The sequence below is a fragment of the Macaca nemestrina genome, chromosome 18 (genome assembly GCF_043159975.1).
Source record: "Macaca nemestrina isolate mMacNem1 chromosome 18, mMacNem.hap1, whole genome shotgun sequence".
Classification (NCBI taxonomy): domain Eukaryota; kingdom Metazoa; phylum Chordata; class Mammalia; order Primates; family Cercopithecidae; genus Macaca; species Macaca nemestrina.
In genome coordinates this window covers 28,359,022-28,375,238 of record NC_092142.1, presented here as the reverse complement: position 1 = coordinate 28,375,238, position 16,217 = coordinate 28,359,022, and the positions used below count along the sequence as shown (strand labels likewise).

Here is a 16,217-nt window from a genome sequence, read left to right as displayed (position 1 = left end):
CGGGGTTTCACCATGTTAGCCAGGATAGTCTCGATCCCCTGACCTCGTGATCCACCCGCCTCGGCCTCCCAAAGTGCTGGGATTACAGGCTTGAGCCACCGCGCCCGGCCCTGGCTAATTTTTAAAAAATATTTTTAGTAGAGACAGGTTTTCGCCATGTTGGCCACGCTGGTCTTGAACTCCTGGTCTCAAGCAATCCACCCCCTCTCAGCTTCCCAAAGTGCTGGGATTATAGGTGTGAGCCACCAAATCTGGCTGGCTCTTTTTTTGTTTTTTTGTTTTTTTCTTATTTAGAGACACAGTCTCACGTTGTTGCCCAGGCTGGAGTGCAGTGGTGCAGTCACAGCTCAATGGCTCACTGCAGCCTCACTCTGGGCTCAAGTGATCCTCCCTGCTTAGCCTCCCAAGTAGCTGGGACTATAGGGGCGCACCATCATACCAATTAATTTTTTATGTTTTGTAGAAAGGGAGTCCCACTATGTTGCCCAGGCTGGTCTCAAACTCCTGGCCTCAAGTGCACCATCACACCTGACTAATCTTTGTATTTTTAGTAGAGACGGAGTTTCACCATGTTGGCCAGGCTGGTCTCGAACCCCTGACCTCAAGTCCACCCATTTCAGCCTCTCAAAGTGCTGGGATTAAAGGAGTGAGCCGCCTGGCCATGGGTGGCTCTTCTTGCCAAATGGATTTCTCTGATAAACTCCCCACCGTCCCTAGCCATCTCTTCTTACCGCCCTTTGGTCCCTCGGTGTCCCTTCCTCCTCCCAAAGAGAGAAATTCAGGGAAACATTGATGGGGGAGATGAGGTCTTGAACACATACCTGAGGGTGATAAGAATACAGCCTATGTCATGAATCTAACCTTTACCACGCTTCTGATGAGATGTATACTTTGTCAGCATTTTACAAGTGATGAAATTCTGGTATTTCACTGTCTAAGACTCTACCAGTAGTGAAAATCCATTGACTACATAGCAGGTGTGTATAGCACACCCAGGGGGTTCTCAGCAAAGTTATCATCCCTGAGCCCCAGTTCCCCAGCAGACATCACTAATCAATCCCAGCACTTTTTCCCACTGCGTCATAACTGAAGCCCCTGAATTTTGACCTAGGCAGCCATTATCAAAGTTTGCATAAGAAAATTTCAGAATAACTAGAATATCCTAGTTCTAGAATTTTGTTCCTTGAGAACAGGGCTGGGTCTTAGTCACTTGTTATTACCAATGCCTGACACTGGCATTCTGTAGGTACTCAAATAGTTTTTCACCTGAAGGTTCTACTAACCCTAAGAGGTAGGTATTATTACCCCAACATTTAAAATAAGGAAAATGAGCTCTCCCTTCCTTCCTTTTCTTTTTTCTCTTTTCCTTCCTTCCCTTCTTCTTTCTTTCTTTTCTTTTTTCTTTCTTCTTTTCCCTCCCTCCCTCCCCCATTCCTTCCTCCCTCCCTCTCTCCCTCTCTCCCTCCCTTCCTTCCTTCCTTCCTCCCTTGTCCTTCCTTCCTCCCCTCCTTTCTTTCTCTTTCTCTTTCATCTTCCCTCCTTTCACCCCACTCTAGAAAAGAAAAAGAAGAAAATGAAAACTAAAAAGGTGGCACAATTGTCCTAAGAACTTGGAGTGACAGAGTCAAGATTTGAACCCAAATCTGTCCAAATACAAAGTCCAGGATCTTTCCACCATGTCACACTGCTTTCTTTTCTGGCAAATTTATGTTTAAAATGTCTAAATCTTTTTTTTTTTTTTTTTTTTTTTTTTGAGACGGAGTCTCACTCCGTCACCCAGGCTGGAGTGCAGTGGCACAACGTCGGCTCACTGCAAGCTCCACCTCTCAGGTTCACGCCATTATCCTGCCTCAGCCTCCAGAGTAGCTGGGACTACAGGCACCCGCCACCGTGCCCGGCTAATTTTTTTGTATTTTATTAGTAGAGACGGGGTTTCACCTGTTAGCCAGGATAGTCTCGATCTCCTGACCTCGTGATCCACTCACCTTGGCCTCCCAAAGTGCTGGGATTAAAAATGTCTAAATCTTATAAGAGGTGGAATGGGAGGAGGCAGAGGGGCACTGAGTAGAGGTTTGAATGAAATAGAGGGTGAGTCGGTAATTGTTGAAACTGGGTGATGAGGACCTGGGGATTCATTAAACTATTTTTTTCTAGTTTTGTATGATTCACATTCCCCATAATAAAAAGTTTAAAACAGGCCAGGTGTGGTGGCTCACACCTGTAATCCCAGCACTTTGGGAGGCTGAGGTGGGTGGATCACCTGAGGTCAGGAGTTTGAGACCAGCCTGGCCAACATGGTGAAACCCCGTCTTTATTAAAAATACCATAATTAGCCGGGTGTGGTGGTGCACACCTGTAGTCCCAGCTACTCGGTAGGATGAGGTAGGAGAATTACTTGAATCCAGGAAGCAGAGGTTGCAGTGAACCCAGATCATACCAATGCACTCCAGCCTGGGCAAAAGAGTAAGACTCCATCTCAAAAAAAAAAGTTTAAAACAAACTTCAAATTTTCAAATTCTTATGTCCCAATCCTATACTGTCTTATATGATTTTGTTTTGTTTTGTTTTGTTTTTTGAGACGGAATTTCACTATCGTTGCCCAGGCTGGAATGCGATGGCACGATCTTGGCTCACTGCAACCTCTGCCTCCCGGGTTCAAATAATTCTCCTGCCTCAGCCTCCTGAGTAGCTGGGATTACAGGCATCTGCCACCCATACCTGGTTAATTTTTTGTATTTTTAGTAGAGATGGGGTTTCACCATGTTGACCAGGCTGGTCTCGAACTCCTGACTTCAAGTAATCCGCCCACCTCAGCCTCCCAAAGTGCTGGGATTATAGGCATGAGCCACCACGTCTGGCCTTTTATGAAATATTTAAGAGAACAAAACAATTTTATATCAATCTCTTTTTTTTTTTGAGATGGAGTCTTGCTTTGTCACCCAGGCTGGAGTGCAATGGCGCAATCTTGGCTCACTGCAAGCTCCGCCTCCCGGGTTCAAGCCATTCTCCTGTCTCAGCCTCTCAAGTAACTGGGACTACAGGCGCCCGTCACCACGCCCGGCTAATTTTTTTGTATTTTTAGTAGAGATGGGGTTTCACCGTGTAAGCCAGGATGGTCTCAATCTCCTGACCTCGTGATCCACCTGCCTTGGCCTCCCAAAGTGCTAGGATTAGAGGTGTGAGCCACCGTGCCCGGCCATATCAATCCCATTTTTATACAGGATTGCTTATAAGCAACTAAATCTGGGTATTTCAACAGTTGTTTAAACTTTATTTTTTTGGAGACAGAGTCTCATTCTGTTGCCCAGGCTGGAGTGCAGTGGCACAATCACAGCTCACTGCAACCTCCACCTCCTGGGTTCAAGCAATCCTCCTGCTTCAGCCTCCAAGATAGCTGGGACCACAGGTGTCTTCCACCAAGCCTGGCTAATTTTTTTGTATTTTTTGTAGAGAAGGGGTCTCGCTATGTTGCCTAGGCTGGTGTTGAACTCCTAAGCTCAAGTGATCCACCTACTTCAGCCTCTCAAAGTGCTGGCATGAGCCACCATGCCTGGCCTGTTTAAACTTTTTTAAAAACTTTTTTTTTTTCCTCCATGTACCATACATGAGACTTAATTTAAAAACTTTAAAAAAATACCCCAACTTTTTTCTGGGATGCATGATATGTACCCGGCAAATAATGACATACCATGATGATTGAATATTCTGTAAAAATTAAATATTTTAATATTTCTTTTTTTTTTTTTTTGAGATGGAGTTTCACTCTTGTTGCCCAGGCTGGAGTGCAATGGCATGATCTCAGCTCACTGCAACCTCCACCTCCTGGGTTCAGGTGATTTTCCTGCCTCAGTCTCCCAAGTAGCTGGGATTACAGGCATGGGCCACCACTCCCGGCTAATTTTGTACTTTTTTTAGTAGAGATGGGGTTTCTCCATGTTGGCCAGGCTGGTCTTGAACTGCCAATCTCATATAATCCGCCTGCCTTGGCCTCCCAAAGTGCTGGGATTACAGGTATGAGCCACCGTGCCCAGCCAAATTTTTTCGGGTTCACGCCATTCTCCTGCCTCAGCCTCCCAAGTAGCTGGGACTACACGAGCCCGCCACCACACCCGGCTAATTTTTTTTTTTTTTTTTTTGTTATTTTCAGTAGAGATGGGGTTTCACCATGTTAACCAGGATGGTCTCAATCTTCTGACCTCATGATCCACCCACCTCAGCCTCCCAAAGTGCTGGGATTACAGATGTGAGCCACCGTGCCCGGCCCAAATATTTTAATATTTCATAATTTAAAATTATGAAAGCTGTGTAGCAGCATTAATATATAATGTATGAAAAGAGTAGGGAAAAATAGTAACTACATTGCCATTGTAATCGTGTTAAAAATGCCCATAAATATATTAAAAAGTAGAAGCTGCTGGGCACGGTGGCTCGAGCCTGTAATCCCAGCACTTTTGGAGGCCAAGGTAAGAGGATTACTTGACACCAGGGGTTTTATTATTATTTTTTATTTATTTATTTTTTTTTGAGACGGAGTCTCACGCTGTTGCCCAGGCTGGAGTGCAGTGGCGCGATCTCGGCTCACTGTAAGCTCCGCCTCCCGGGTTCCCGCCATTCTCCTGCCTCAGCCTCCTGAGTAGCTGGGACTACAGGCGCCCGCCGCCGTGCCCGGCTAATTTTTTGTATTTTTAGTAGAGACGGGGTTTCACTGTGGTCTCGATCTCCTGACCTTGTGATCCGCCCGCCTCGGCCTCCCAAAGTGCTGGGATTACAGGCTTGAGCCACCGCGCCCGGCCAACACCAGGGGTTTTAGACCAGCCTGGGCAATACAGCAAGATCCTGTCTCTACAAAAACTTTTTTTTTTTTTTTTTTTTTGAGATGGAGTTTCACTCTTGTTGCCCAGGCTGGAGTGAAATAACGCGATCTTGGCTCACTGCAACCTCTGCCTCCTGGGTTCAAGCAATTCTCCTGCCTCAGCTTCCCAAGTAGCTGGGCTTACAGGCATGTGCCACCACGTGAGGCTAATTTTGTATTTTTAGTAGAGACGGGGTTTCACCATGTTGGCCAGGCTGGTCTCGAACTCCTGACCTCAGGTGATCCGCCCACCTCAGCCTCCCAAAGTGCTGAGCCACCGTGCTCAGCCTACAAAAACATTTAAAAAAATTATCCAGATATGGTGGTGCATGCCTGTAGTCCTGTCTACTCGAGAGGCTGAGGTGGGAGGATCATTTGAACCCAGAAGTTGGAGGCTGCAGTGAGCCATGATTGCATCACTCCACTCCAGCCTGGATGATAAAGTGAGGTCCTGTCTTTAAAAAAAGAATTTTAATACAAAATTTAAAAAATTAAAAAACTAGAAGGAGCCAGGCACAGTGGTGTGCACCTGTAGTCCCCACTATTCAGGAAGCTGAGGCAGGAGAACCTCTTGAGGCCAGAAGTTAGAGTCCAGTCTGGGCAACACAGTAAGACCCCCATCTCTAAAAACATAAAATGTGGCCAGGTGCAGTGGCTCATGCCTGTAATCCCAGCACTTTGGGAGGCTGAGGTAGGAGGATCACCTGAGGTCAGGAGCTCGAGACCAACCTGACCAACATAGTGAAACCCCAACTCTACTAAATATACAAAAATTAGCTGGGCATGGTGGCACATACCTGTAATCCCAGCTATTCGGGAGGCTGAGGCAGGAGAATCGCTTGAACCTAGGAGGTGGAGGCTGTAGTGAGCCAAGTTCATGCCATTGCACTCCAGCCTGGGTGACAGAGCAAGACTCTGTCTCAAATAAATATATAAATAATATAAAATAGGCCAGGCGTGATGGCTCATGCCTGTAATCCCAGCACTTTGGGAGCCAATGCAGGTGGATCACCTGAGGTCAGGAGCTCGAGACCAGCCTGACTAACATGGTAAAACCCTGTCTCTACTAAAAATACAAAAATTAGCTGGGCGTAGTGGCAGGTGCCTGTAATCCCAGATACTCGGGAGACTGAGGTAGGAGAATTGCTTGAACCCAGGAGGCAGAGGTTGCTGTGAGCAGAGATCATGCTGTAGTGAGTGAGACCGTGCCACTGCACTACAGCCTGGGCGACAGAGCAAGACTCTGTGTCAAAAAAATATATGTAGCCGGGTGTGGTGGCTCACACCTGTAATCCCAGCACTTTGGGAGGCCAAGGCAGGCAGATCACCTAAGGTCGGGAGTTCGAGACCAGCCTGACAAACTTGGTGAAACCCCTTCTGTACTAAAAATACAAAAATTGTCGGGCATGGTGGTGCATGCCTGTAATCCCAGCTACTCAGGAGGCTGAGGCAGGAGAATCACTAGAACCCAGGCGGCGGAGGTTGCAGTGAGCCAAGATCGCGCCACTGCACTTCAGCCTGGGCAACAAGAGCGAGACTCCATCTCAAAAAAAATATATGTATAATTTTATATATAAAAATATATATTTATTTAAAATTTATGTAAAATATATACATTTTTATATAATTTTATATACAATTTAAAGTTTAATATATATTTAAAATTAAAATATATATTTAAAATTTATATAAAATATATTTTTTATATATATATATTTTTTGAGATGGAGTCTCGCTGTGTCGTCCAGGCTGGAGTGCAATGGCATGATCTCGGCTCACTGCAACCTCTGCCTCCCGGGTTCATGCCATTCTCCTGCCTCAGCCTCCCGAATAGCTGGGACTATAGGCGCCCGCCACCTCGCCAGGCTAATTTTTTGTATTTTTAGTAGGGACGGGGTTTCACCATGTTAGCCAGGCTGGTCTCGACCTCCTGACCTCGTGATCCGCCTGTCTTGGCCTCCCAAAGTGCTGGGATTACAGGTGTGAGCCACCGCACCTGGCCATATATATAATTTTTAAAAAACACTAGAAGAAAATATGCTAAAGGTGTTATTACTACCATTGCGCAGAAGAGGAAGTGACAGCACAGAGGGATGAAAGTGACGTGTCACCCACTGGACAGTGACGGAGCTGAGCCTGCCCCTGCAGGTAGCTCATCCCAGAGCACTGGCGCTGGCTCCCTTACCGGGAAATGAAATGAGAAGTCAGTGCAGGACATGGTGGTGGTGACAGCTGTGTTCCTTCTGAGTTCATGTCTCCCTCCTGGGAACAAGCCCCGTCTTCTGGTCCGGTGGCCATCCAGCTGCAGAGTGTAAGTGAGATTGGCAACCAGGTGGCCTGGGCAGGGCGGAAAAGGCAAGAGTTGAATGGTGGGGGATCCCAGGGCCATAAGCCTGGATTTGGGGCAGCAGCTACCCTGGGGAGCAGGAGGAGAGCTCTGACCTTGGAACTGGGGGATGAGAGACTTGATCTGGAAACAGATTGTGATATTAACACCTTCTTTCATCTTGTTACTTGTTGAATAGGAGCACTCCACTTCATGCACTGGGATCTCGGCTGGAGAGAAGGACATCAGGGTGACCACATCCACCACGGGCCGGGAGCTGCAGGGCAGAAAGCAACCAATTCTCTCCCACCAACCCAACTGCACGTCCCCCCTCAGATGTGGGGCTCCCGCCAGCAGAGCCCAGATAACTCTCCTTCCCTAAAGCAGACCTCAACATGTCACTGCCTCCTCTTAAGGAAAATAATAATAACACTTTTTATTTATTTATTTTGAGACAGGGTCTCACTCTGTTGCCCAGGCTGGAGTGCAGTGGCATGATCACAGCTCACTACAGCCTTGGCCTCCCAGGCTCTAGTGATCCTCCCACCTCAGCCTCCCAAGGATCTGGGACCACAGGCACGTGCCACCACACCTGGCTAACTTTAAATAAATTTTTGTAGAGAAGGGATCTTCCTGTGTTGTCCAGGCTCATCTTGAACTCCTGAGCTCAAGCAATCCTCCCATCTTGGGCTCCCAAAGTGCTAGGATTATAGGTGTGAGCCACCATGCCTGGCCAATAATGATGATAACTAATTAGGGTGTCCAGTTCATTCTAGCACCTCTGACCCATTTTCTATGAAGAAGAGTAAGCTCTTAGGAAGAGAAATCATGAGTTACTTTCTTGCTTATGTTTAAGCCTTCAATGATGCTTGCATGAATTTTATTATGCTTCATAATAAAGTTGCAGCTTTTGTTGTTGTTAGAGCCTCGCTTTGTTGCCCAGGCTGGAGTGCAGTGGTGCAGTCATAGCTCACTGCATCCTCACACTCCTGGCCTCCAGTGATCCTCCTGTCTCAGACTCCTGCATAGCTGGGATTACAGGAGTGAGCCCCAGCACCTGGCTCCTTTTTTTTTGAGATCCGCCTCCTGAGCTCAAGCAATTCTCCCGCCTCAGCCTCCAGAATAGCTGGGATTACAGGCGCGCACCACCACGCCCAGCTAATTTTTGTATTTTTAGTAGAGATGGGGTTTTAACAGGTTGGCCAGGCTGGTCTTGAACTCCTGACCTCAAATGATCCGTCCGCCTCAGCCTCCAAAACTGTTGAGATTACAGGCATGAGTCATCACACCCTGCCTATTTATTATTATTTTTTTTTTTGTGATAGAATCTCACTCTGTCGCTCAGGCTGGAGTGCAGTGGCATGATCACAGCTCACTGCAACCTCGACCTCCCAGGCTCAAGTCATCCTCCTGCCTCAGCATCCCAAGTAGCTGAGCCTACAGTCACGCACCACCGTACCTGGCTAAAAAAAAAAAAAAAGGCTGGGCACGGTGGCTCACTCTGTAATCCTAGCACTTTGGGAGGCCAAGACGGGCGGATCACTTGAGGTCAGGAGTTCAAAACCAGCCTGGCCAACATGGTGAAACCCCGTCTCTACTAAAAATACAAAAAAATTAGCAGGGCATGGTGGTGCACGCCTGTAATCCCAGCTACTTGGGAGGCTGAGGCAGGAGAATCACTTGAATCCAGGAGGTGGAGGTTGCAGTGAGCCAAATTCCCACCACTGCACTCCAGCCTGGGTGATAAGAGCAAGACTCTGTCTCAAAAGAAAAAGAAAAAAAAAAAAAAAGCTAAGTGACTGGGGTAACAGCATCCCAGAAGCAAACGGCAGAGCTTTAACTTGAATCCAGATCACCATGTTCTAAAGCTATGCTTTTCCCAATCCCATGATATTGCTTCTTTTTGAGTTTTAGTGTCAGGTAGGCCTGGGTGCACATCCCAGTTCCATCACTGATGGCAGCTGTTCAACCTGGAGTAAAACATGAAGACTCTATAAAAAGCAAACCTATTTAACAGTGCTGGGTGAAGACCCAACGAGCTCATGCCCATGAAACATCTGCATAGGGCCTGGCACATAGTAACTGCACAGAGGATGTGGCCAGGTGCGGTGCTCATGCCTGTAATCCCAGCTACTTGGGAGGTTGAGGCAGGAGGATCCCATGAACCCAGGAGTTTGAGACCAGCCTGGGCAAAGTAACAAGACTGTATCTTTTTTTCTTTTCTTTTTTTTTTTTTTTTTTGAGACGGAGTCTCGCTCTGTCGCCCAGGCTGGAGTGCAGTGGCCGGATCTCAGCTCACTGCAAGCTCCGCCTCCCGGGTTTCCGCCATTCTTCTGCCTCAGCCTCCTGAGTAGCTGGGACTACAGGCGCCCGCCACCTCGCCCGGCTAGTTTTTTTGTATTTTTTAGTAGAGACGGGGTTTCACCGTATTAGCCAGGATAGTCTCGATCTCCTGACCTTGTGATCCGCCCATCTCGGCCTCCCAAAGTGCTGAGATTACAGGCTTGAGCCACCGTGCCCGGCCTTTCTTTTCTTTTCTTTTTTATTTTGAGATGGAATCTCACTCTGTCACCCAGGCTGGAGTGCAATGGCGCGATCTCGGCTCACTGCAACCTCTGCCTCCCGGGTTCAAGCAATTTTCCTGCCTCAGCCTCCCGAATAGCTGGAGTATAGGTGCCTGCCACCACGCCTGGCAAATTTTGTATTTTTAGTAAAGACAGGGTTTCACCATGTTGATCAGGCTGGTCTTGAACTCCTGACCCCAAGTAATCCACCTGCCCTGGCCTCCCAAAGTTCTGGGATTACAAGTGTGAGCCACTGTGCCTGGCCTGGAAGACCATATATTAAAAAAATAAAAATTAGGCCATGCATAGTGGCTCCTGCCTGTAACCCCAGCACTCTGGGAGGCTGAGGAGAAAGCATAGTTTGAGACCAGGAGTTTGAGACCAGCTAGGGCAATGTAGCAAGTCCCCATTGCTACGAAAAAAAAAAAAAAAAAAAAATTAGCCAGCTGTGGTGGCGAGCATTTGTAGTCCCAGCTACCTGGGAGGCTGAGGTGGGAGGATCACTTAAGCCCAACAGTTTGAGGCTGCAGTGAGTTGTGATCACGCCACTGCACTCCAGCCTGAGCAACAAAGAGAGACCCTGTCTCTAAAAAAACCCAACATAAATAAATAAATAAAATATAAACAAAACATAGGATAAGAGCTGGGGTCATCAGGTATGACCCGGGAGCCCCATCTCACCTCAGCACGATCATCTGGCTCTCAGCCCCCACAGCCACGTCTGCCAAGCCGTCCCCTTCAAGGTCCTTCACCCCATGGATGGAGCGTCCAAACCACCGAACTCCTGAGAGCACCTGGGTCCCTTCTATCCGCTGAGAGCAAGAAAGGAATTATCACTAAGTTGAGGAGAGGTAGGTTGGAGGGAGGGAAGGGTCGGGCTGGGGAGTGGGGTCTGGGCTTGGGGGCTTAGGGCACCCGAGAATGGAGTGTGATTGGCAGGCAGGATACCTCACCTGACTTGACTGGGGGCTAAGCCCCCCATGCCTCCCATTGAAGATGTACACAGCTCCCTGCTCCTCCAGAGGGGCCCCCACAGCCACGTCCACCAGCCCATCGCCGTTGATGTCTGTCAGAGCAGTGATGGCTTCTCCAAAACGCCCGAGTGGGTAGCCAGGGTCCCCCTGCAGCTCTGAGACCTCTTCAAACCCCAACTAGGAAGTAGCAAGAGACAGGTCACACCCAAGTCACTCAGCAAGCTGTCACAGAGCAACTGAGTGAAGAACGCTAAAAATGGTAAGACGGGGTCCCTCCAAGAATTGGAATGGAGCTGTCAGACTAACCAGGGTTCAAGCACCAGCCCAGCCTCTTACTGTCCTCTTACTGTGACCTTGTGGTTTCAGACATCCCCCTGCTGAGCCTTGGGGTTTCCCTTTATATATATACATTTTTTGGATAATTTTTTTTGAGATGGAGTCTTGCTCTGTTGCATTGGCTGGAATACAGTGGCGTAATCACAGCTCACTGCAGCCTCGAACTCCTGAGCTCAAGCAATCCTCCCACCTTAGCCTCCCAAATAGCTGGGACTACAGGCATGTACCACCACATCTGGCTAACTTTAAATTTTTAATTTATTTATTTTTATTTTTGTAGAAACAGGATATTATCATGTTGCCCAGGCTGGTCTTGAACTCCTGGCTTCAAGCAATCGTCTTGCCTCAGCCTCTCAAAGTGCTGGGATTACATGCATGAGCCACTGCACCCCAGGGATTTCCATTTAAAAAATAAAGCTTGTAGTATCTCAGCAGGTAGTTATGAGGAAAGTGAGGTCGTGTCTATAAAAAGTTTGGCGCCGCCTGCCAGGTGCAGCTGTTCACGCCTATAATCCCAGCAGTTTGGAAGGCCGAGGCGGGTGGATCACCGAGGTCAGGATTAGAGACCAGCCTGGCCAACTTGTCAAAATGCTGTCTCTACTAAAAATACAAAAATTAGCTGGGTGTGGTGGCGGGCACCTGTAATCCCAGCACTTTGGGAGGCTGAGGCGGGTGGATCACCTGAAGTCAGGAGTTCAAGACTAGCCTGACCAACATGGCAAAACCCCGTCTCTACTAAAAATACAAAAATTAGCTGAGCATGGAGACACACACCTGTAATCCCAGCTACTCGGGAGGCTGAGGCAGGAGAAACCCTTGAACCCAGGAGGCAGAGGTTGTGGTGAGCACTGATTGCACCACTGCACTCCAGCCTGGGCCACAAGAGCGAGACTCTGTCTCAAAAGGAAAAAGAAATATTGGCACTGGACCCTGCACACAGTCTTTCCCCAGTGAGGATTCGCTATTGCCTCTCTGTCATTCTAAAAGTTTGATCACCACATGACCAGACAGAGAAAGCCTTCAGAATAACTGGGAGCTGCGAATCTCTGCTGCTCCGCCTCCTCCCTCTCAGCCCCAGGTCCTGGCCCCACCTGTTTTCTCTGGTAGATAAACACCCGGCCTCCTCTCTGCTCCCCGTAGAACAGTGGGGCGCCAATCAGCAGCAGCTCTGTCTCCCCGTCTTGGTCCACGTCGACGCCGCACAGCTCGCCACCGAAATAAGAGCCAATCTGTGGGGAGAGGCAGGTGTTTGGGGAGACGCCTGTGGGAACAGCAGAGGCTGGCAGGGAGATACCTGTACCGAGTTCATCTTATGCCACTCCCTCAAATGCAGGTTCCAATCCTGGATCCACCCCTAGTCTACGTGCATTAAGACAAGGTGGGCTCTTTGAGGTTGTCTCTTAAACTAGAGAGGGAGATGACAGGGCTTACTTCCGCGTGTTATGAGGGACAAATGTGATGGTGTTTAGCACAGGGTAAGCACGTAAGTGGATGAGCGTTCAAAGGACAGAAGGGAGTGTGACATGTGTCCCTCCAGTCCCTGGTCTGCAGATGCCCTTGGACTGTACGCACCTGGGTCCCATGGATTGTCTGGATCTGGCTCCAGCGTCCTCCGCCCTGTGGCTCTTGGAACAGCAGCACTTGGCCCACGTGCTGGTATCGAGGGGCTCCTGAGGCCAACAACGAAGTCTTTTCCCCGGAGGGCAGCCAGGTCACGGTGTAACCTGAGGAAAGTGTGCGGGGCGTGGAGTTAGGAACAGAGGATGCTGGAAGAACACCCAGCAGGAGAGGGGCAGGGGCCCCAGGGAATTGGGTTAGTAGCAGAGATGCATCAAAACAGCTGAAGACCTTCTCCTGAGAAAAGCAGCCATGTGCTCCCAGCCGACCAAATCCTGCCATCTTGGGGATGGCATTTCTTCAACTGTGGGTGACATGCACACCCAGGGAAAAGCAGCTATGCACCACAAGTGGAGTGTGGAGCCTCTTCTGAGCCTCAGTTTACCTGAGGATTCGTAAGGAAAACTCCATTCTTTCTTCTTTTTTAGAGACAGAGTCTCGCTTTCTTGCCCAGGCTGGAATGCAATGGCGTGTTCTCGGCTCACTGCAACCTCCGCCTCCCGGGTTCAAGCAATTTTCTGCCTCAACCTCCCAAGTAGCTGGGATTACAGGTGCCCAGCCACCACACCCAGATACTTTTTTGTATTTTTAGTAGAAACAGGGTTTTGACATGTTGGCCAGGGTGGTCTCGAACTCCTGGCCTCAGGTGATCCACCTACCTCAGCCTCCCAAAGTGCTGGGGTTACAGGTGTAAGCCACCATGCCTGGCCTCTTTTTTCTTAAATAATAAAATAAAACGGGAGGCTGGGTGCAGTTGCTCACACCTGTAATCCCAGCACTTTGGGAGGCTGAGGCGGGCGGATCACGACAGGAGATTGAGAGAGCATCCTGGCTAACACAGTAAAACCACATCTCTACTAAAAATATGAAAAATTAGCTGGGCATGGTGGCAGGCGCCTGTAGTCTCAGCTACTTGGGAAGCTAAGGCAGGAGAATGACGTGAACCTGGGAGGCGGAGCTTGCAGTGAGCCAAGATCGCGCCACTGCACTCCAGCCTGGGCGACATAGTGAGACTCTGTCTCAAAATAAATAAAATAAAATAAAATAAAATGGGATATATTAGAAGAATGCAAAGTTGGCATGGATATTAAAAATAAAGCATGTCGTCCAGGTGCAGTGGCTCCCGCCTGTAATCCTAACATTTTGGGAAGCCGAGGTAGGAGGATCACTTGAGGCCAGAAGTTTGAGACCAGTCTGGGCAACATAGTGAGACCCCGTCTCTACAAAAAATTACAAAAACTAGCCAGGTGTGGTGGTGCACACCTGTGATCCCAGGTACTAGAGAGGCTGAGAGGCAAAAGGATTGCTTGAACCCAGGAGTTCAAGGCTGCAGTGAACTACGATGGTGCCATTACACTCTAGCCTGGGTGACAGAGTGAGACCCTGTCTCTAACAAAATAAAATAAAGCAGGAAATTTGAAAAATTTTCATGCTTACAGATATCATGCTGGCCAGGCGTGGTGGCACACGCCTGTAGTTCCAGCACTTTGGGAGGCTGAGGTGGGTGGATCACCTGAGGTCAGGAGTTCGAGACCAGCCTGGTCAACATGGTGAAACCCCGTCTCTACTAAAAATACAAAAAATTGACTGGGCATGGTGGCACGCACCTGTAGTCCTGGCTATATGGGAGGCTGAGGCAAGAGAATCACTTGAACCCGGGAGGCGAAGGTTGCAGTGAGCTGAGATTGCACCACTTCACTCCAGCCTAGGCAACAGAGACTCAGTCTCGGAAAAAAAAAAAAAGATATCATGTCAGTGTCAGGCTGTCTTCATCTTCAACTTCCGGTAACAAGGTTCTTTCCTCTAAGATACCAGGACAATCACTATTGAATGTTCTAGGAAACACTGCAGGAAATTGGACCCAGGCTTGGGCTAGAGACAGGAGCCGCCAGCAGGAATCCTCTGGGATGAGTCACTGACCCCATCTGATGGTCTCTGTGCAGAGAAGTTGAAAGTGAGTGAAGAAAACAGAGCTGGCCAGGGCTCTACAGCACATGGAAGGAAGAGTGAAGAGATGGAACCACTTCCCTATTGTCGTATGGAGTCTGGAAGCACAAGGGTTAAGAACTTCAGATCCTTGAACTCAGTGAGACAAGGTTTAAATCCTAGTGCTACTGTTTCCTAGCTGTGTAGTCTTAAGTACATTGCTTCATGCCTCTGCACTGCCTCAGTTTTCTCATCTACAAAAAGGGAAGAGGCTGGACATTGTGGCTCATGGCTGTAACCTCAGCACTTTGGGAGGCTGAGGCAGGAGGCTTTCTCAAAGTCAGGAGGTCAAGGCAGCAGTGAGCCAAGATGGCGCCACTGCACTCCAGCCTGGGTGACAGAGCGAGACCCTATGTCTAAAGAAGAAAAAAGGAACAGTACCAATCTCATGGGGTGTGTTTTGAGAGTTAAATAAGATGCATATATAAAATGCTTAGTGCTATGCTAGTGATAGCTAAACTGAGATCTGAAGGATAGTAGCATAGTAGACACTCAGGATTCTGTTTATTTATCTATCCACATATATGTATATATTTACGTGTGTGGATAGTGGGGTGGGTGTCTAACTAGAGATTAAACATTTTTTCTTTTTTTTTTTTGTTTGAAACAGAGTTTTGCTCTGTCACCCAGGCTGGACTGCAGTGGTACAATCTCAGCTCACTGCAACCTCTGCCTCCTGCGTTCAAGCTATTCTCCTGCCTCAGCTTCCCGAGTAGCTGGGATTACAGGTGCACGCCACCATGCCTCGCTAATGTTTTGCATTTTTACTAGAGACGGACTTTCACCATGTTGGCCAGGTTGGTCTCGAACTCCTGACCTCAAATGATCTGCCAACCTCAGCTTCCCAAAGTGCTGGGATTACAGTGTGAGCCACCATGCCCAGCTAGAGATTAAATTTTAGAGTTATTTTTTCTTTTTTTTTTCTTCACCACAGCCTTAACCTCCCAGGCTCAAGTGATCCTCCCATCTCAGCCTCCCAAGTAGCTGGGACCACAGGCATGCACAACCATGCCCAACTAATTTTTTTTTTTTTTTTTTTTTTTTTTTTTGAGACAAAGTCTGTCTCTGTCGCCCAGGCTGGAGTGCAGTAGTGTAATCTCGGCTCACTGTAACTTTCGCCTCCCAGGTTCAGGTGATTCTCCTGCCTCAGCCTCCCAAGTAGCTGGGACTAGAGGTGCGCGTCACCATGTCCAGCTAATTTTTTTGTATTTTTAGTAGAGACAGGGCTTCACCATGTTGGCCAGGTTGGTCTCGAACTCTTGACCTCAGGTAATCTTGGACAATTTAAGAGGAGGAAGCCTCAAAAAGGAGTAGCCAGTCCTCTTACTAATAAGGCAGGTTGTTTAAAAATGTGCCTGGGATTTAATATATAGGTGTGACTGGTGGTATAGAGAGTCACTGTCATTGAAAGAAGTTTACTAGTCACAGTTCCAAGAGGCAGGAGGCACTGGATGCCACGCAGGGCCAGACAGAGAAACACCAGATTAGTGGAGAGGCAGGAGGAGCCAGGGAAGAGCATGGCCCAGAGCTCTTCTTGTGGTTTCCACAAGGAAGGGTGGTAA

The 16,217-nt window shown here is 48.3% G+C and overlaps 1 protein-coding gene across 1 annotated transcript in view; it reads right to left on the bottom strand.

The window, feature by feature from the left end:
* The window catches only part of LOC105483005 (integrin subunit alpha L), a 53,503-nt gene that overhangs the window by 18,750 nt on the left and 18,536 nt on the right, over positions 1-16,217 (bottom strand). Inside the window, exons 12-18 of the mRNA XM_071084403.1 lie at positions 12,625-12,776; positions 12,144-12,281; positions 10,696-10,893; positions 10,424-10,554; positions 7,295-7,455; positions 7,038-7,189; positions 732-821 (exon numbers count right to left, since the gene is read on the bottom strand). Coding sequence (XP_070940504.1) covers positions 732-821; positions 7,038-7,189; positions 7,295-7,455; positions 10,424-10,554; positions 10,696-10,893; positions 12,144-12,281; positions 12,625-12,776 — 1,022 coding nt within the window. The remainder of the gene's footprint in view (positions 1-731; positions 822-7,037; positions 7,190-7,294; positions 7,456-10,423; positions 10,555-10,695; positions 10,894-12,143; positions 12,282-12,624; positions 12,777-16,217) is intronic.